The sequence below is a fragment of the Coturnix japonica genome, chromosome 20 (assembly GCF_001577835.2).
Source record: "Coturnix japonica isolate 7356 chromosome 20, Coturnix japonica 2.1, whole genome shotgun sequence".
In the NCBI taxonomy this organism is placed as follows: domain Eukaryota; kingdom Metazoa; phylum Chordata; class Aves; order Galliformes; family Phasianidae; genus Coturnix; species Coturnix japonica.
In genome coordinates this window covers 3,227,421-3,249,177 of record NC_029535.1, presented here as the reverse complement: position 1 = coordinate 3,249,177, position 21,757 = coordinate 3,227,421, and the positions used below count along the sequence as shown (strand labels likewise).

Here is a 21,757-nt window from a genome sequence, read left to right as displayed (position 1 = left end):
ACAGCCAACGTGGGCACAGAGCCGACATTTCACTCCAGGTTGCTGCTGCTTATTACACAGAAAATAGCAGAGGTCTCTGACTGAGCTGTTATCCACGCTCTCTTATTTCTCATTATTGGAGGGGGACAAAACACACAGTTATCTGAGCATAGGAAATGGCACACACCTGGAAGGCAGCCAGGCATGCAAGAAATGCATTGACTGCAGGAACCCCCACATCACAGCCCCACAGATCCAGGAGCTGAAGCAGCAGCCCCTCAGCCTCACCCTACGGAAGTCAGATCTGCTGCGAGGCATGATCCATTCCAGCAGCCACCACCCTCAGCCAGTCAGCAGGCAGCAATTCTCCCAGGGAAATCACAAGGACAAACAGGCTGGGAAGTCACCAGCTCAAAACTCAAGCAATAGATCAGCAAATATTAATGGGCTCAGATATAGAAGTTCAGGCTTTGACATTTGGCAGCTCACAGATAACAACCACAGCGCAGCCACCCAAGGCTGCCCGGCCACAATCAGAAGCAGAACAGCCAGTAGAGAGAACAGAGAGGTTAAACACAGGAGAATCAGAGCTCTGCTGTGTGCATGAGCACCCTGAGCCCCAGCAGAAGCAGCCCCAATTTGGGGGCTTCATTGTGGATAGTAATAAAAATAGTAATAACAATCCCAGTCAGGCTTCCTATATCACTGTACCCTTATGGAAATACTGAAATTCCCGAAAGTCACAAGAAAAAAAGAAAGAAAGAAAGAGCACCCATTTGTTGTGACAACAGAGAAAGTCACGCATTCAATATTGCTCGTGCCCCCAGCTGCCATCTCGTCGGCTGCCATATGCGAGCCACCCCGCCTTGGCATCAGGTTGGGAGTGTGTGAAAAAAGCCAAGTTAAATGCAGCCAAGTGTGTGAATCTGCTTTTGGAAGACATACCAGCCACCATTAACAGAATTAACAAGATCCTTCACTGCCAGGAGCTCCCACGCTCAAGGAAAGGGGTTTCAATTCCACGCTGATGGAGTTTAAAGACTCAAAAACCACTTTTGTTGTCGTGCAGAAGCTCTACATTTCTGACTCGCATCGTTCCCCAAACACACAGGTATACACTCAGACTGCTGGCAATAAAAGGCACTTTCTATCAGTGCTCTTCAAAGGGCACAAAACCCAGGAGAAAAATCTTCCGAGACAGACAAATGCACTCGCTCACAGCCTTGGACACAGGAACTCCATGTAAAAAGCTTCAGGAGACTAATAATGTGGGTGGAAAATTAAGGCACCTCATAAAAGGTTTTTAGTAACAAGGGAACAGATCGCATCAGCTAGGAAAGGTTAACGAAAGCAATTTATAGACACTAATTAGGGCCTCTCTTTAAAGTGTCTTTGCCATGACAAGGTTGGTTTTATTCCAAAAAGGTAGAAAGGAGCTGCATGGGGAAGGCTGTGCTTCTAGCACACAGGGCTTGTCACCCTCAGTATTACCGAGCACTGAGGAGATTTAAGGGTCATTACAAAGGGAAACATGGGGGATGTGCCTGCACAAATAAGCTGTGCAATACTTATACCCTCCCAGGGAAAATCTTCTCAATGAGATAAAAACCAACCTCAGCCTGCCCTGCACAGCTCTGAACTGCCAAGTGCTGGGGTGGGGGAGGACCCAGCAAACCCCAAATTACAAATGGGAACCACTCTGCTGGACACCAGAACCAACACTGAGCTTTCATTCCTCTTCTGGGGCATCAACCATGAGCATCTGCAGGATTCAGTTCCTCCAGAAGCACAGTTTGACATAACTCTCTGCCCTGACAGAGTTCTGCTCACAGGAGATGGGAGCTGAAGGACTCTAATGCTGCACCCATTGGGACACGTGCCCATGGAGATGGCAGTAGGAGAAACCAGGGCACTTTCAGCACTGCAGGAAGGTGAGGCAGTCCTTTGGGTGCTTTATTTCTCAGTCAGTTCCCTGAAAGGAGCACAGCCCGCTCACAGCTAGGGCAAACCTTCCAGTCTCCGCCACTGGAGCAGAAGCTCCCCCTGCATGTGGGCTGAGCGTGGAAAAGCACTTCCAGGCAGCAAATGCCACACATCCCTCTAGGCAGCCTCTGGGAGCTCCATCTTCCATTTAAAGGATGCCAGCCCCTCTCCTGCTCTCTGGGACTGCTCCTGCAGCAGCTCAGTGATGCAGAAAGCCTGACACGACAGCCTGGCAGCAGCCACCAACCACCCCGGGACCAGCCTCCATCCATCACCTTCACAGACTTCGGAAGCCCTTGTGATTTCTTGGCAATTAGTACAGTGGCTTGCAAAGCTTTATTGCATTATAAAGCATTTCCCCCTCCTAACTATCAAAACATAAGCTAAGCACAACAGTGCTACAACACAGCTAGTCTATGGTCCTTTCTCCTAGGCTAGCTTCACCCATCACCACCCGTCACATGTCCCACAGCAGACACAACTGACAGATCCTTCTGGATCTCCCAGTGAACCCCTCACCCATCCAACCCATCTATGTCACCATCCTGCAGCCAGATCAGGTTATGCCTTGGGCTGGGCTTAGGCCTTCAGAGTATTGTCATTTAGAATGGCTACAGACTGTGATGCTCCTCCAGAGAACAGCCTTCCCAGCTCCTCTGTGGGAGAGCACAGACTGGGGCCAGAGATGCCCATTCTCCCCTCAAGGCTGTCCGTAGATCCTTCATCTTCAAGTCAAAGAGCCGAGCCAAGGCAGGTGGCAGCCCAGGCCTGGTTCTGTCAGCAGATCACAGTGAGCTGCTCACAGCAGCTTGTTTGCTAAACCAGGGACTTTTTGACAAATCTGTTGCAGGAGATGCTCACAGCTCCTGCCCACACTCCTTGTCAGTGTCACCTCCTTTAGCCCCGTTTCACCACCTTGCTGTTCCAAAATGGGAAGCATGGTGGCTTGGTCCTTATCCAAACAGAGCAGAGATGAGGGAGATGACTGCAGGCGCACAGGAACCCACTGCAGTGCCCGCTATGGGGCTCCCCAAACCCTGTTCCCCAGAGACCAGCAGGGTTCCATACAGATGGCTCCTACTCCAAGAAATGCCCCACACAATTGTGCTGTATCCCACAGATGGCATAACCAGGGACCTGGGGCTATTCCAAAGGGCAAGGTTGGGTTTCCCCTTCACAGTCACCACCCCACAGGGCTCAGCCTTCCTCCAGCAGGAGGCCATGTCACAGCACAGCGTGCCTTCCTGAGAGAACATTAACCAGCTCTTCAGCTCTGCTCATCCCAAATTCATTGCATGGTGCCCATGTCATCTGCTTTTCCACCTCTGGAGTGAGAAAGTTAAGAATGTTATAAATAGAGAGAGAATATTAATAAAGGATGGTAATCGCACGCCTGCTCGGAGGTGGCTCAAGAGATGACAAGCACTAACAGCACCCCCAGCTCTAAACTTTCCTCACGTGAGCTTCTCAACTTCTTAAATCATTTATATTTCTCCTCCCCCTCCTCTCCCCACATGGAAACAAAAGATGATTCATATGCTGAAATCATCCCCAGGGACCTCCAGAAGGCCAGGAATTCACTCTCTTGGCCTCCAGCGTTCAGTAAAGAAATATTCCCAGTTTGACATCTAGCTTTGCTGCCATCCCCTCCTTCCCTTTATAGTGGTGCCACAGCATAGAGGGACAGAATCTGCCCACGGGCTGTTTGTAGGACTTAACTGACCACCAAAACAACTGAGTTTAATAAACTTGAGGAATCTGAGAATTTCAGCTGGGCAGGGGAAGCACCCATGGTTAAGGCCTACAGCCACCACCAGGGCCTGCTGAGGGAAAGGCCCTCTGATTCCAAGCAGTGCTGGGATGTAAGGGCACATGGTGATGTGTGAAAGGCCATCTCAGAAACAAGGACATAATTCTGGGGAGATTCCTTACAAGACCAGGTTCTTGCTTTCCCCCATATACGCTGCTTCTTGCAGATGTCAGAATCCAGAGCACTATTCACTAGCAGAGAGACAACACAACTCAGTAGGCTCCCAAGGCATCTTCCTTTGTCTCTGCAACACCAGTGGATCTGGAAGATCACACTGATTTCATGGCAGATCAGCAGACCCAAAGACTGTTCCAGGTCTTCCCTGTGAAATACTTTTACTTCTCTGTGGAGCATTTGCCTTCAGATCTCCATAGGGTTAAGCCCACTATTTTGATGTGGACTTTACGACACACAGTACACAGTGACTTGGCTGTTAGGAAACCAAGCAAGGACAGTGCTAATACCCAAGACACAAAGGAAGAGATGAGGCAGACAAATCTCTCTCTTAAAGTATCTTTCACCCCTAAGGCCCAGCAGCAGTGCTGGTGGCATCAGCAGAGCCTGCCCTGCTTCCAAACAAATGCCAGAGCTCTGGCCTTCCAGATTTCACAGGTTTTCCCCCATCCACTGCTGAAGCTAATTGGGATTGGCATTCAGGTATCTTTTTCTTCCCTTCATTTTAAACAAAAGCAATGATACCATCAAGCCATTTCCTGAACAATTTGGATCTTTCTCTTCCATGGGATGTGTTAAGCAAAGAAATGATTTTCATTATGTTAAATAGAGGAAAAAATCTACACAACCATGTAGCTCTCAATCAATCCCCCAAGCGGGGAAGCTGAAAAGATTTACACTGACATGTAAATCCCTGTGACAGACTTCTGAAAAGCCTCTAAAATAGGCACATCCAGAAGGCACAGAAGCGTTTCTCACCTTCTGTAAATGGAAAGTGTGAAAAGGAAAGAGATGAAAGCTGCCTTCCTTTTCCCAGATCTCGGTCATAACTCCTGCCCCATCTTGTCACTGTGCACCCACTCCTGGTGTCATTCTAGGTAATGCTGGTGTCTCACATTGCTTTGAATGCCCCAACCCGTAGCTACACCAGAGATAACACTCTAAAGATCAACACCATGCCAAGGGATGCCAACACAGATTCATGGTGAGGAGCTACATGGACATCCCAAGTAGCCAAACAAATGAACTGCCAGATGTAAGCTCCCTACCTTCATCCAAGTCGTTCCTCAGAGAAGCCTCCAGCAGAGCAACACTGGCTTCAAAAGACACTTTCTTCCTGTTAACAGCATTTCTCTTCTTTTCATGCTTCCTCTTCTTGTGCTGCATCTCCTTCTCATACTGTGCCCATTTCTTCAGCTGCTGAGCCCTTCGCTTCTGGGCTGCCCGCAGCCTCTCCAGCGTGGGCACCTTGTCCAGCAGCTGCAGCTCTGTCAGGAGGTCCACGTGGGCATCCATTGCTTCTGCTGGGAGAGGGGGGTCAAAAGATGTCCCAGCTGGAAATTGTGTCCTACCACAGGTCCTCGTGATCGCGGCTGCCTGGTGCTATACCAGCATCCTTGGGCCGAGATGGAAAGGGCCCATCACAGATTGATGAGAAGATGGTGGAAGCCTGAAATGAGAGGTAAATATGAGCAATCAACTCTCACTGCCCTATACAGACAAATGATTAAGATCAACCCACTAGAAAACTCAACAGGCACCACCTACCATCTTTTAATTAAATTAAAATGCATTTAATTGCATTTTCATCACTTGTTTCTTCTCATCGGTCTTTGTGATTCCACCTCTCACCCACTTCAAATACCCAAGCAAAAACCTCTTGACTAAGTAACAGGTCTAACATACAGTACATCCACGGCTGAAGCTCAAGGTAGCCCTCCTTTATGAGCAGAACAAAGCTTAAGTGAACTAACAGAAGTTCTTCCATATTGTTTCACAGACATCTTAGACAACTCTGGAGAGACACATCCCCTATCTGCCACAAACATCGCTTGTACCCCACTGGCCCCCTCTTACTCCAGTCTTAGCCACTGGTAGGCAAACAGGATGTGACTCCCAGTGAGGTATTACCGACACTTTAGCCACCTCAGCTACTTAAAAACATGGAGTTTTGTGTTCATTTTTTACCAGATATTTTCTTCACAAATGTAGCCCATTCTAGCTCTGCTATACAGCCTCCATGCTCACAGCAATGAGCACAATTCTAGTGCAGACCTGGACTCGTGGTGCAACCACAACACCGAGCAGCAGCACCCCCAGAGCAGTGAGCTGGGAGGCCCACGGGCAGCCACCATCATCTGCTGCACAGCAGAAGGAAACATGCCCCAGATTTATGGGTCAGCCCAACAGGGAAAGATGCACATGAAATAAAGCCAGTGCCACAAGTGAACTGAACAAGTCCATTCCAAATAGACCCACTGAACGTGTACCACGCCAAATAGAAGCAAGCTACAAATAGCCACAATATGAGAGCTCTGAGGAGCTGCTGTGAGATGTCCAAACCATGCAGTACATCCACTGCATCCCAGTGAATTGCACAAGGCAGAGACACCCAGTCCTTTCTAATATTGCCACAGACTTTCCACAGGGGTCTGACCTCACCTATAAATACCTCGGCTCTGACAGCGAGGCATTGCCACTTCCTGCACCAGATAATTGGTTTGAAAACTGAAAACAAACAAGCTCAGAGCACACAGGCAGGTCGCTTCATCCAGCAAAGGGCCAACAGAAGGGCAGCTTCAGTAGTCCCCACAAACCTTATTTTGAGAGTTTTGGGATAGACGTGAATGAAAATAAAACTGTTTGTGTCCCGTGAAAACTCAAGATTGCCAAACTAAATTAATAATAATAGTAGCAGTAATAATAACGTTTCAGTTCTACACAGGTACAAACCCAAAACCTTGTGAAGTTTTTCATTAAAAAGATCCCACCAAGCAATCCAAGGGCTTGCCCAAGATGCCCTCCAGCAGCAGCTCCACAGAGAGGGCATCAATACAGCCCTCTTCCCAAAAACCCTTCATTTGGAGACCAACACCCTTCTCAAGCACAGCATTTTGTTGCTGGGAAGCTCTTCCCACCTCCCCTGAACCCAGATCTGGCTCACGTGGTCATTCCTGCAGGTATCTTTTCTGGCAATCTCCACCGCAGTAACACGGGCTGCAGATCTGAAGCCTGCTGACAATACCTCGAGTGGCAGAGATAAGGGCAGGAAATGCCTCTCAGCATAACGCATCGGCACTCCCACCCAGCGCTTTTCCCAGCCCACTTCCACCATTGATTGCTGAAAGATGAATAAATACACCCCAAAGACACCTGAAGTAGAAACGATGGTCTAATTCTGCAGCTCTTCCAGGAGGTATCTGCTGCTCCTTCCAGCACCAAGAACCAGCTGGTCCTCCAGCCAACCTTTAAGGAGCAAAGAGGTTCCCAGGAAGGACTTCCTAAGGGATACGCAGCTTGGCTCCCAGACTTAGGCACAGGGCCTCGAGCACCCTCCATGGACAGAATCATAGAAGCCTTAGAGTTGGAAGGGAAATTTAAAGCTCATCTGCTCCAGCTCCTCTGCAATGAACAAGGACATCCGCAGCTAGATAGGCCGCTCAGAGCCTGGTCCATTCTGGCCTTGGGTGTCTACAGGGATGGGGTATCCACCACCTGCTGACCAACCCATGCTAGTGCCTCCTTCACCACAGAAAACCTTTCCCTTATATCCAACCAAAATCTCCCCTCTTTAAATCTGAAAGATCCCCCAAAGCCTCACAAACACCTCAGCTCCATCGCTGGTTTCCAGCGACCTGCTTCCCTTGCTGTGCCAAAAAAGTGGTAAGCTGACATCTCATCACACACACAGGACAGCCTCATTACAGCAAAGTTATGGGCCCAAGCATTTGTTTACCTGCAAAGCGACACAGAAGCTGGCTGTGTGGGTGGCTGCGGTTTTCAAGGCAGTGCATTTTGGTTTCTGTTTTATTTAACGAAAAGGAAAAGAAAGAAAAATAAGAACCCAAAAAGACACCACTTTGTTGCATGCTGTTTCCATGAGCTCAGCAGCTCAGAGCACAGCACATCCTGTGAGACGTGGGGCAGCGAAGGCAGCCGTGCCAGGGCCAGAAGGAGGGTGAGACACACAGTATTGTATTGCAGCTGCAGGAAGGACCTGCTGCAGCAGTGTCAGACAGTGGTGCCTGCAGTGGGCATGCAAACATGGGCAAACACAACCCACACAAAATAAAGTTTGCACTTCCTGTGCAGTGTGGCTCATTTGCATCCCACTAAGTTCAGGAGGATCATTTTAGGCATTGGCATCACTTGCACTACAAAAGACCCTGATTCTCCCTTGAAGAGCGCTTGGAAGGAGGAAGGGGACTGGTGATTTACATGGACACAGTGACAGGACAAGGGGAATGGCTTTAAACCAGAAGTGGTGAGATTTAGGTTAGATGTTAGGAAGAAATTCTTCACTCAGAGGGTGCTGAGGCCCTGGCACTGCTGCCCAGACCTGTGGGTGCCCAACATCAGCCTGAACTGATGGGGCAAACCAGCAACAGCAGGACTGGATGATTTAAGATCCCTTCTAACCCAACCATTCTATGATTCTATGACTCTGATTTCAGCTGCCAACCCTGCGCACAGCACCCTCAACTTGCCTTCAGCCTCTGTGTACAAACATTTTCCCACATCTGATACAGTGACTGGTATTTACACCCTGCAAAGAGATAAACAGAGCACACTTGTTCTCCTGCTCCAGGGCTGCCCCCCAGTCCATCCTACCAAGCACTCATATGCAGACATGGCTGCAGCTCTACTGAAGATGAGGCTGGGTCCCTGAAAGCAGCCCCACTGTTGGTGACAGACAAGGCAGAGCTAAGACCTGCAAATCCCCTGCCACATCTCCTCAAGGAGCTGCTTAAAGCACAGCATGACACCAGCAGAGTGCACACACTTGCAAGAGCCCTTCATGTAAGTGTCATCAAGCGACTTCATTTTTATTCCACTTCATTATTATTTTTTTAAGATAAATATAAATACACAAACTCTAGCAGAGCAATCTTGGAACGGGACACAAGGCAGTTGTTTCATAGCCAAAGAATTCCTTTAAGCTGAGCACCTTTCAAGCAAGAGCAAAATATACAAGAGCAGCCTCTGCTGCCATGGAAAAGATTGCTCTTATTCACTGGATTATTTGAGGGAAGACACCTGCAGGACTGGGCCCAGTTCTGGGTGAAACATCTGCATTCACAGCATAAAGACAAGTCAGAGGCGTGAAAAGCGACAGAAATAGCCCTCTCCTCTCCACCTCAAGTTAATCTTCTCTCAGCTGGAATTGGAAGCCAAGCACAAAAGCCTATAGCAGGGACCTGAGCACATAAGCAGCCTGCAGCAGAGGAGAAAGCAGAGCAGTTCTTCATCACTTGCAAACAGCAAGCAGAGACAACCAGAGAGATGCCAGAAAGCCACCAAGAATGCAGGGTGATGAACTGAAGGACCAAGGATCAAAAGTTTTTGTTTGTTGTTTTTTTAAATAAGCATAAGATACATCACGACAAGCATAAGATACAAGGGACTTGTTAGAATGAGCAGAGCCCTGAAGTGAGGTTTCTTGCTTTATTAGAGCACTGCATGTCTCACGTCCCATGTTTTGGGCAAACGGTTCATCAGAGCATCACTGATAATGATACTGTGCCAAGAAATACTGCCCAAACCACTGCAATCTCACACACCTGTAACAGGGGACTCAGCTGCTGGGTCTGCCCAGTGACAGAGGACAGAAGATCTGCCATCAGAGGCCAAGCTGGGAGTTCAAATCACCCACAGTTAGCACAGAGATGCACAGCACCTCCAAGGAATCCCAGCCCCAAACGCTTGCTTCCCCCTGCAGTGCCACAAGAAAGTCATATTTCCTACAAACCACAGGGGAGAAGGATGCCAGAAAGCCTGCGGTGAAAGGCTGCAATGCAGCTTCCCAGCCTCACAAGGCTTTGCTATTTGCAACTGAAATGTGCAATTCTCCGATACCACACTTCGCCAGGCAGGATCTCCACATGGTGACTCAGGTGACAAGGCACAGGGAGAGAAGTTACGGATGCCCCATCCCTGGAGGTGCTCAAGGCAAGGCAGGATAGGGCTGTGATTGACTCAATCTGGCTATGGCTTCCGATAGCTAATTCTTGCAGGCACTACGCAGCTCCTCCCGCACCCTGCTGTGAGCCCCACAGCATCTGCAAGGTAACCACACAGAGCACTGAGAATTATGAAAAATCACTGCCACGTGACTTCATTTCACTGCTATCTCAGAAGCAAACTGCTCCTTTCTTCACTCAGCATCTACAGCATTTTATGCAGCAAACATCCAACTTGAGCAAATGAAAGGAAATTCAAAGTGGTGAGAAATGTTATTTGAAAAACATAAGAAGATTTCAGCCAAGAGCCCTCAGGGGACACAGCTCCTCCAGGCTGCTCCAAAACCCCTGTGAGGAAGAGGGGTCACACACAGCCTCTGGGCAACAGATCCCATCAGAAATTGGGAGTTTCAGGAGAGATTCTTGGCTTTCCCACAGGTTCCCTGTATGCAAAATGAGTAACTTAATCTGTGCCCCAATTACCTTCTTGAAGCACAGACACCATTCTACCTGTTTGCAACAAGGGAAGTTCCACTGCTGCTCGATGCAGAGGTGAATTTAGCAATGGAGGTGAATCAACGTAAGTTATAATTCCTCACCGAACAGGAAACTCGAAACATAAAGCTCAATTATTTCCCTGGGAATTAAAAACATTTCGCTTTGGGCACTTTATCTCTGGTTCCAGATAATCTCTCTCTCCTCAGCACGCTCCTTCCGAGCAGAGGGAATGAAATACGAGTAAGGAGGAAAAGAGTGGAACAGCGAGTCCAAAGATCTCCTTTGGAGCTGATGCTGGTAACAGAAAAATGTAAGCGCCTCGTTCTCTTCTCCTCCTAACTGTCCCACCCTTAATAACGTTGGCTCTTGTTTGAGGAAAGCCCCCTCAATATTTTCACCATATATTTCCTGTGAACACCCAACCCAGCACAATATACATTCTTTTTCCCAGCACTATTTCAACACGGGCTTATTTTCTTCTCTTCCTTCAGAAAGGCCCCCTGTGCCAAGCAGCCCTCCCCTGCCTGAGGCTGCATGGGGACACACTGCTTCCCAGCAGCAAGGGAAACAAGACAGCCATGATCCCCAGATGTACACACAGTGTCCACTAAGCTCCTACAGGAAGCCAGAGCTGCTCTGCAGAGCTTCTGCCCCTGGTCCATGCAGTGCTCTCAAGGCTGCAGCTGAAGCAGCCCCTACTGGCCCTGCAGTATGAAATCCCAGTCGTGCCTTTTGCTCTCAGGTCACTCTGGGCTCCAGCCACCAGCCTGGAGCAGGGACAGGGACACGTCAACCAGCTGGAACATGGAGAACCAAGCCAGGAGTTTGAATCCAGATCAAATCAGAACTAAGTCCAAGGGTTTGGTTTCAAAGCACACACCGAACGAGCCTTGTGTAATAGAGAAAACTGTTCAATAGCCTGCAAATCTTCAGGGACCGCGCACTAATTGCATCGATTCGTCTTCTCCGATGAGGGCTGCATGCTTTGAGCCACGAGCAAAGTCCCTCTGCCCACAGCTGAGACAGGGCAGCACTTCACAGCCCCAGAGGAGACGATGCTCAGAGACAAGGAAATTGTGTTCCTCCAGGAATTCATTACACACGCTGCTCCCCTTTGCTCTCCCAAAGAAGAGTTATCTGCTAACAAAATTTATCTCCAGCATCAGAGGAGCAGCGGGATCCCTGCCCCCAGGCAGAGAAAGGAAGATCAGAGCGGGACTTCTGTGCAAACACGAACCCAATCCCAGCTGCCCTCGCACGATGCAGACCCAGCCCTGAGCCAGGCAGCTGGCAGGGAAGGCAAAGCATGCAGCGGCGCTGATTACATGGAACAGAAATTAATTGAGGGCATAAGTCTCCCATTCTGCTCTCCATTTATTTTTCCACAGCTCACCGTATGCGTGCGGGTTGCAGCGTGGGGAGCAGCCCAGCCCATCTGTGACAGCGGTATCACCACCTCCTGTTTGTTTTCCTGGTAAAGCTTCCGCTTCGTACCAGCCCTGCAAGGATGCACACGGAGCTGCACACCCAGATCCTCCTTGCTGACATCACATGCTACGAACTCAGAAGATTTGGAGCCTGAAAGCAGCAAGTGCCCACAAATCAGGCTTCAGGGTAAGACGTGGATATAAAAAATAAGGCTAATTTCCATCAGGATCTCAAAAGCAGCACTGCAGAAGCCCACACCCTTCCTGTAAGATACGGAGCGCTGCTTGCCTGCATGCTATGCTTTTTGACCAAAGTCCTTTTATTGTTTAAAGCCACTTGCACACATTTTGGAATATGGAAAAAAAACGAATCAACCAAACAAACCAACAGAGGGAACTGCTCTGCTGGGGACACAACACCAGCTCAGATAAGGGAACAGATTTAGCATGGATGTGTCTGATGGGAGCTGAAGGTGCCTGTTACACACCTGCCAGGAGGACTATTGATTCTGCGGGAGATGTAGGAGAAGATGCTCTTCCACAATCTGATTCATTCCCTTTAAATAGCAGTAGCATTTAATTATTGTTAACCAAATGCCTTCAGCTCTGATGCTGACTGACATTATTGAGCTCATCTATAACCATTCCAATGACCCTCCAGAGATCTCAACCACACAACAGAGGAGCCCATACATCTCCTGTTTGCTGGGGGCAAGGGAGCTTCCCACCCACCTGGAGCCTGCAGGTTCTGCTGGGAAGGAAACTTGGAGAAAAAACAATCTATCCACACTACAGTGCACAAAATGTTGCTCCACGAAGCTCATGCAACTGAGTTGGTGGCCTACGGCACTGCCCTTATGCCCTACTGAACTCCACAGTGACCTATTTGTTCTGTTACTAAGCCACGTGCCCACTGTTCCTCCATGCCAAAAGTTACAGACCCTTGTCCACCTCTACCCCAGGTTGGGACAAGGAGGAGGCCCTGAGGCTGCCAAACCCATACCCGTGGCACAGGGTATACCTACAGCTATAGGTATCAGCCCATGCACAATAATGGCAGTGAGGATCAGTGCCTGCTGATATGACCACTGCAGGGCAACCGTCCTCTTGAAGCCTATGAGTGTATTTCAGTGCATCTTTCAGAAAGCTGCCCCATAACACTTCCAGGGGATATGGGCTCCATGGCATGCAGACCAGCATCAGCTCTGCATGAGAAGCTGCTGACCTTGGCCAAGGGAAAGCATCTACACCAACAGCCACACCACCACCTCCCACCTCGGCTCAGCCTCAGCTCATTTTGTCTCATCTCAGATGCAAACCATCAGATTTAAACAATACGCAGCCTTCTGCAGCGCCAGCACCACCAGCTTCAGTCTTCAATCAAACACCCGCCTTGCTTGCAAGGCAGATTTTATGTTTCTAAAGTACCTTATTTTTAGGCGCAGTTATCAAACCATACGTCACCATACATGCCCTACTTTTCATGTTTTCTGTATCTACTCTTGGCCACAGTCAGAGATGGCACATTGGCTTGACTTGTTGTGCTGACACAAAGTTTCATCCAATGTTTATCATCTATTACTCTTCAAAGATGACTTAGGATACTTTACATTGAGTTGACTGCCATCACTGTACCAGAACTGCCAAGCCCTATACAAATCTCAGTAGAGAAAATGATGGTGGCCTCTCATGCAATATGGGGCACATAGCATCCTTCATGCTCCTCTTCTGACAGATATTTGACCTCCGAGCTACTCAGACAGCAGGTACACAGAGCTCACAGCTGTGCAATGCTGCCAGCATCCCATATTGCAACATGGAACTGCTGCAAAGCGATGCCTCGTGCTTGGGGTTTCCCATACAGACCATCAGAGGTACCATCACTATGCCACAGTGTCGCACATAACATCTGCAACAAAGGGAAGGTAACCAGCATGGATGAGCAGAGCTGTGCACCTCCAGCCTCCCCTCCTGGCTGACCTCTCTCTTCCCTTCAGAAACAATGGACTTTGCAGCTCAAGGGCAAAGCGTTGTGATGCTGGGTGCTGAGCAGCCCCTCACCTGCAGCACAGCACTAAGAACTAACAAGCAAACTCACGAGGGAGATCTCTTGGCAACACGGGGTGAGAGAAAAGGAGGGGAAAATTGCTGCCAGCTTGTTTGTGTGCACTTAGGGTGGCATTTCCAACCCTATAATTGTTGCATAATGAATTTAGCAATGGAGTTCAAGAGCTATGATTCATCCAGGCCAAAAAAACATGAGTCAGCCCCCAAAGCATCATGAGATGTTAAAATTATATACATTTAACTTGAGCTTGACAAATCCGAAGGAGCAGCGTAACAGCAGAGCGTCTCAATGCAACTCAAAACACCGTGCAAAGATCCCCGCTCCTCCCGGCCAACACGAGCTGAGCACAGCATTGCTAATAATTTACACCCAGCCCCAGCGTGCAGCTCAGGTTATCGGCTGGATATTGGCACCTGATGCTGTGTGTGCTGCGCAGCAGAGAAGGAGAGCTGATCTCTGCAGGGGGCAGCATGAAAGAAGGCAGATTTATTAGGGAAAGGGATGCCTATGTTAGAGTGATTGGCCAGTAGGCAATGCAGGGAACACCTCAAGAACAGTAAGATACTTTCCATAGGCTGCTTAAAGCACGTCCTGTGTTCTGACATCACAAAGCTTTCGTATCTATACGGAAAGAAAAGTCTTTCTGGAATGAGATAGGGTGCAAAGTCAAAGCAGAACAGCTATTCTGGGTTACCTCCCCAGGTGACTCCTCACTCTAGAGTGACACTGCCTTTTTCTAGTTTAATTCACTTTAAAAATAGATTAGGCCAATGGTTCTGATCTGCAAGGCCATGGTAGCCAGCCCACCACTTTTAGAGCATCCTTAATTAGAGCCTGGATATGGGGACATGCAGGGCTCCAGGATGCAGATCTGATGACCCAAATTTGGGAGCATTAACCTAGAGCAGGAAAGAAAGCAAGAGGGTCTGCACAGAGACAGGAGCTGATGCACAGCATCCACCCCTATAGCAGCCATACCAACATCCTTCAGCTTCTCCTCTCAATGTACAACAGAAGAACAGTCCATGCTCCACACTGCCAGCCCCAAACCAAACAGCGCTGTAAGAAACCCACAATCTGTGCTTTGCATGGAAGCAAAGCCACCTTATAAAGCCATTTCTGTTTCAGGTTCATTGGAGTTTACCACTTATCAAAGTTCTGTTTAGCCTCATTAATCACAGCCTATCAAGCTCTTTCAAATGCAAACAGAAAAGAGTACTCAACAAGCACACTTCGTGTTTCAGCCCTCTCCCACTGAATTACAGAAAGGCACAGAGCTGGAATGCCCACCCACCTGCCTCCTGCTTTGCAATCCCTTCCCATGGGATTCCATCAGCTGATTGCTCTGGAAAAAAAAACACATTATCTCTTCCCCTCCAGCTAGCAATATTCCAAAGCAGCACCAACACTTTGTGTGGGAGGAAGGGCAAGGAAAGGCAGGGGCACCACTCCTGGCTGTAGGATTCAGGGCAGTCTCTGTGTGCAGGGATGGCCACAGAACCTTTGTCAAAGGCCATGAACTTGTTACCCAGGCCTCGAGGGCAAGCAGCCCCGCAGCTCAACTAATCACATCAACTGATATACGTGTTTGCTTTGTATGGGTATCGAGGCTCAACGTTCCTGGAGCTATTCGTTCTTCTAGGAGTCTACGTGGCTCTGCTGACCACTGTATTTACACATTGCTGTGAGATCTGCAAGAAGGTCCAGAAGGAAGAAATGCATCACCACAAGAAGCAGGATGTGCCCCAGCAAGGAGGGCTGCCAAGGGCTCCTGCTGAGCTCAGGCTCACACTACACCTGGCACCGAGCAGCCAAGCAAGACCCAGCACAGGAACAGACATCAGGCTGCTCACCTTCACCCCAGCCACAAAAGCACCAGCATCTCCCTGAAAATAATACATATGAATAATTGTAGATACGATGTTTGTATTTATTATTAGGCTTCATGTATTTTTGTATATGCCATATTAGTTATATGTTTGCATGGATGCATAGATCATACCTACACTGATAGCTATAGAGACAGATATCTGAGTAGATACAGAACTCCCTCTCTACATGTATACATACACACACACATATACACACACACAAAGCAAACTACATTGTAGAGCAAGAAGCAGCAGCGTGCACAGCAGCAAACCCCAATCAGGAGCACGGCAGTGAACCAGCACCGATGTGCAGCAGCTGGCAGAAGGGCGCTGTCGAGATGAATGAGATAGGAGCACGTGGAGAGGAGCTGAGGAGACTGTAGATTAACAGAAGAAGACAGATTTCTAGTAAGATTGCGATAAGCCTCTTTAAACATCCCTGAAGGAAGAGCCAGCTGGCAGGGCTGCCCACAGAGGTGCTGTAACTCAAGCAGCAGTGCACAGCAAGCTGCTGACCCTGCTCGCACATCCCCGCTCACACCTGCAGCTCTCAGGGTAAAGCAGTGCACCCGAACCCTGCTGTGCTCAGCACAAGGAACTGCAGCACATCACCTGGATGAGGAGGATCAGCTCCTTAGTGCAATGAGCTGGGCTATGATTACCCACCGCACCACTTCTGAGCAGTTTCAAAGGAGACATCCAGCATTCCCCTCCTGCAATGGGCCACCCCAAGCACAGCACTGATGGTGCAGGATCTGCTGAATGAATGGGAGAGGGCAATTCAGTGCCCGCAGAAAGGCTGACCTCTCTCCAGCCAAGGAAATGAACCCTGTGCAGAGGCAGGCCCTCCACCTCCTATCTTCATTCATAACCACTAAAAACATGAGAGCTTCCCAACTTGAGCCACGCACAGATAAAAGCAAAGGAGATTCACACCCAATATCAGGTTAAGGAAGGTCACAGCTAAACGCCCCTTCACATCTAGAGATGCAGAAACATTCTTCAGGATGGGGATAAGAAGGGAAGGACACCTCAGAGACCCTTCAGCCCAATTCTGCTCTTTCATTCATTTACATAAGATAAAAACATGACACTCCTCCATCCACAAAGGCTCCATTATTTGTCAGCCTCAGACTCTGTCACCAGTATTCCAGTAAACTTGCTCGATGTTTTTCTTCTCACTGGATGAAACGTGCCTGGAGGCAACAGGCATTTATAAATTATTAAACCAAGGGAAAATGAGGTCCTAACAAAGTGGCTGCAGAAGCGATGTGGGAGCACGGGGAGCCGGTACCATTGGTACCATTGGTACCAGCACACTCACACAGGGCTGTTTTCCAGCTCGAAAGACCCAACAAGAAGACATTGTTGTTAGTGGGCAGCCCAGGCACGCGGCCCTGATGTCAGAAAGCAGCAGCAGTATCTCAGGGTTTCATCGCATCCAGTGCCGATATCTAAAGTTCAACACTTCAAACCTCGGTTCGGTTATAAAACACTCGTGTGTGTCCTCCAGGCAGAAGGAAAATAAGTTTTATAACCCCACGAGAGATCTCAGAACACAAAGTAAAACCCATAAAAATAACCCAGGTAGAGAATTTACAGCATCACGCACCGTTTTGGTTCCAACTCTTAGCGCACAGATTAAGCAAGGGCAGCACAAATGCAGAGAAGCTCTTCACATTCAGGTTTAGCACAATGAACGTGGCATCAGCCCCTCCAGACAGCTCAGTCTGGAGTGAGGGCCCCATCCTGCTCTGCCTGCGAGGAGCAACAGGGCAGCTCGGGTCAAGGTGAGCATGAGGGCAGTGCACCGAGCTGCTGCTCACCGTGCTGCTCCCAGGGTGTTTCTCAGGGAGCAGAGAAGGGCCCCAATGCAGACTGTTGTTTCCCAGCTCTGTGCTCCTCTCAGCAATCCGGGAAAGGCTACTTCAATGCTGTACTTAGAAACATCCTCCTACTCCAGCAGAGTCACCCTGGTGCAAGAAGAGACCTTTCCACAGGCACTAGGCAGAGATCTGAGCGAGAACTCGTGCTCTTGTCAGAGTCACCCCAAGCATCCCCAGCTCATCACACCCGGTGTGGAGGGACTGATGCTCCCCCAGGACTCACACCGCCAGCCTCAGCCGGCACCCCGGTGCCATTCCAGCAATTACGGCTGTTTATATTTACACTGCCTCAAGAACATTGCATCCACACCTCAATTATGCCAAAGGGGAGAGAATCTCCAAAGCAACGAGCAAAACCCAACAGCAAACCAAGCCAAACCTCCTCAGCCCCTCGGGTTCCGCACGATGACCCCCGCTATAAAGGCGCATTAAACACCGAAGCGGGTCTCTGCTTGGAGCAAACTGCCTTAAAGAGGTAATTACGCCTTCAGCAGCAGCCGTGTCCGAGATAAGGTCGGACAAATTCACCGAGGGATTTACCCGGAGCAGCGCCGCGTTATTCCAGCGCCCGCTCGGCTGCCCCCAACTCCGCGCCGTGATTGCGGCCACCGCTCGCAGAGCCCCGCAGCCGGGAGGACCCCTCGGCCCTGCCCCTCCCGCACCGCCCCGAACACGCTCCGGGGGGCAGCCCCGCTCCGCCGAGGGTCCGAGGGACACCCGGCACATCGCCCTGCCCCCTATTCCTCCCCCAGCCCCGCTCCGCTCCGCACTCACCCGCGGCGGCTCCCGAGGCCCAACGCCGCGCTCCGAGCTCTCCGCTGCTCCGCTGCTCCGGCTCCGCCCCGAGGTGGGGCCGCACCGGGGGCGGGGATGGGGGGAGCCGGGGGAAGCGGGGCGAGCGGCGCTGCCCGCCCCTGGGACGGACCTTCCCGGCAGGTGCGGGGCTGTCCCGCTCCGCCCCGCAGCATTCCGGGGATAAGCGTGCGGCCGGTGGGTGATACATTGTAGTTGCTTTGGGGGTTTTTTAAGGGTCTTCTGGTTTTTTCCGTCTTCCTGAGGCTGCCGAGAGCGGCTGGAAATAAAGGCAAACCCCGGCTGCTGAAGTTTGAAGGGCCGCGGAGGATATCCGGGTTAGAGGCAGCTTCGCCCCTTTTTGGTCAGCAGAAGTAGCCGAGCGTGGCAGCGGTTCCTGTTTGTCACAGCGCGAAGCGATGCAGGAGACAGCGGTATTTTAAAGGAGAAACTCCAATGCAGCGTTCACATCCCGTGTGAGCACTGAAACTGACCGATGCTGAACACAAACACTGCTCCTTTCCCAGGCAAGCGAAGTGAGGCGGCCCAGAGCCTTTGCTGGTGCCCTGGGAGCTCAGCCAACAAGCGCCGTGCTGCCCAATTCACCCTGCAGGGCCGATGCTTCTCAATGCCGTCAGATCCGGCCCCGGTGCTTTCTGCGGGGCTAATCGGGTTTCGGTAGGTTTGGAGGATTAATCACCATCGGCCCCATTTCCTCCTGGGAAGCAGCCTCTGCTCGGCTGCAGGTGACAGCAGCAGGAGGTGGCTCAGATCAGCGTGCTGTGGGGTCTGTTACAAAGTCCTAACGCAACAAATAGCCCCGGATTGGGATGTGGCTCACTCCTTTGAATTGGACAATGAGGATTGAGTGGTTAAGGATAATGAATGAGTGTCTCTGCAGCTGTACTGGGGTGTGGAGGAGCACCCAGAGCATCGCAGTGCTTTAAGGTGGGAATCCCATGTGATGGCATCTCACAGAATCATTAGGGCTGGAAAGAACCGAAGATCCCCAGGTCCAACCCCAGCCCACCCCACCGTGCTCACTGCCCACATCCCTCAGTGCCACAGCTCCACGGTTCATGAACACCCCCAGGGATGGTGACTCCCCCACCTCTCTGGGCAGTTGTGCCATTGCATCACCGCTCTTTCCATGAATAAATGTTTCCTAATATCCAACCTGAACTTCCCCTGGTGCAGCTTAAAGCCATCACCTCTTGTACGAGTCACCAGTGACACATGGAGCAGTGTCTTAACCATATGGACTTGTCTGACGAATGCATTTATAAATGCAAACATCTGGAAAACAAAGCTAACAAGAAGGAATTACAACTATGTCCCTCCTCCTCAGTGCATCACAGCGGTGCTGTATGGGAGGAACGGGAAGATGTTCAGGCAGGATGAAGGTGAATTGTGGCTCTGGGAGCAGCCTGAGATCCCCACCCGCCCCGAGGCTCAGGAGTGTGGGATGCTCCAATGCTGGCAGCTGAGCCCCGGGCTGCAGGAGAGCCAGGCAGCTCAGGATCACGCTCTGAAGCCCATAATTCAGTTTGTTTATTGAAAATGTGTTGTAAGCACAGCTGCTTTCTGAAGCACGTATGGTAATGATGGGGGAGTCACATACATATACTGGCTCCGGGCCAGCGCAGTGAGTCAGTGCGGAGAGATGAAACGCATCTGAACAGTTGACAGGACTGAAAGCACAAAGATTCATTTTCTGTTCAGCAGTGGGGTACAAGCGTTGCTATCAGGAAGAGAAGGGCAGCTCTGTGTCTGCAGGCCCTCACAGCTGAGAAGGTGGAGGAGCTGCAGGGCCGAGGGAGGACACAGCTCTGCCCCTGCTGATCCCTGCAGATCAAAGCTCTCCATTCAGTTGCCAACACAAAGATTTGGAGACAGAACAGAAATGCAGCTGTTTGGTTTTTAATGCCATCCAAACTCCTTCGGTCGGGTAGTCTAACGTTTGCAACAACAACAACAAAATGGCAAAGATTTTGGTTCTGCCTTGAGCCCTTGAGTCCTTTGCTTGGGTAAGTTCACTCTTTGCTGGGAAGGTCTGAGAAGAGGGTTTTCCTCTCATGCTTTTATGACACGTGGGCTGCTGGGGGAGCAGACCAGGCACCAGCATCCAACTGAGTCCTTTGGAGAAGAAAGGCTTGGCAGAAAGCTGCAGCGCTGCAGCAGTGGGTGGAGGGCAGCAAGCAGAGCCTGCAGCACACACAGGAGCTGCCAGCCCTGAGCTGAGGTCAGAAGTGTAGAAGTGAGGGCACGGCAAAACAGCCTGAGCTCCATGTGCATGCAGAGCTGACATGTTTGTTGTCTCTGCGTTGCACAGGAACAGCTCGTCACAGCAGGGAGCAGCCCCATGCCCTGAAATCCACAGTGCACCATCCAAAGGCATTGCCCCGCATTCCCTCTCCCCTTTATTTTATGTTTCCAAGACTACAGGTTTAATTTCCTAGCAAAGTTTCCTTTTCATGACCTTCCAAGGTCTCTTGATGTGTTATTCGAGGTTGTGGTCGCTGCCATCACAACGTGAGGCCAATGGTGAGAGGTTTGGAAAGGCCTCCAGAAGCCCCACACAGTTGCCGTCTGTGCTAAAACCCACCCCAGCTGAGCACAAACCTCTTGGTGTCTTACAGAGCGAGTCATGGAACAGCCAGGGCTTGACTGCAAAAGGAGAATGGGAGGAAGGAAACCAGCAGGAGAGAGGAGGCAGGAGGGCACTGGAGGAAACCTGAAAGTGACAGCAGAAATACAGGCTAAGGCAGGGATGGAGGGGCAGGTTGTCTGCCTGCATCCATATCTCCTTGTTCCTGTGAGCACAAAGATCAGCTCTCTATAAGTAGAACACTTTGCACCAGCTTCTAACATCCAGGATTTCCCCAGACAAAAGGCTACTGCAGGCACAAAAGTCAGGAGCAGGCCAAGAGTAAACTTCTCCAAAGCACTGAGCCAGGGCCAGGCTGACCTGTGCATGTGATGGAAGATTTCACGCCCCGGCAGGTACGGAATAGCAAAGACCAACAGCCTGCAGGGTCTGAGGAGCAGAGCTGCGTGGGGCAAGCACTGACCTGAGCAGTTCTGGGGGAAGACCAGCTGGACACCACGATGATCACTCTGCTCCCAGCACGGTTCAAGGGCTGAAAAGCTTTTGCATTATAACAGCTTTGCATCTTGTTCCTCTCCTCCAATCCTTGGGCTGCTGTTAATGCCTATTACTTACCTTCTGCACAGCGGGGTGGGAAGATTAATTAGGAAGATTGTCTCAAGGTGCAAACTTTGCATCTGGCTGGAAATTTTGAAGGTCAG

General features: G+C 50.2%; 1 protein-coding gene across 2 annotated transcripts in view; it reads right to left on the bottom strand.

The window, feature by feature from the left end:
- The window catches only part of PPP1R16B (protein phosphatase 1 regulatory subunit 16B), a 44,010-nt gene extending 24,689 nt beyond the window's left edge, over positions 1–19,321 (bottom strand). Inside the window, exons 1-2 of one of the 2 annotated variants that reach the window (XM_015881405.2) lie at positions 18,431–19,321; positions 4,996–5,396 (exon numbers count right to left, since the gene is read on the bottom strand). In XM_015881405.2, the coding sequence (XP_015736891.1) occupies positions 4,996–5,242 (247 nt within the window). In that variant the 5' untranslated portion in view covers positions 5,243–5,396; positions 18,431–19,321. Of the gene's footprint in view, positions 1–4,995; positions 5,397–6,890; positions 6,997–18,430 lie in introns of those variants that run through there. The other variant, XM_015881406.2, reaches the window with a different exon arrangement.
- Positions 19,322–21,757: the final 2,436 nt, after the last annotated feature.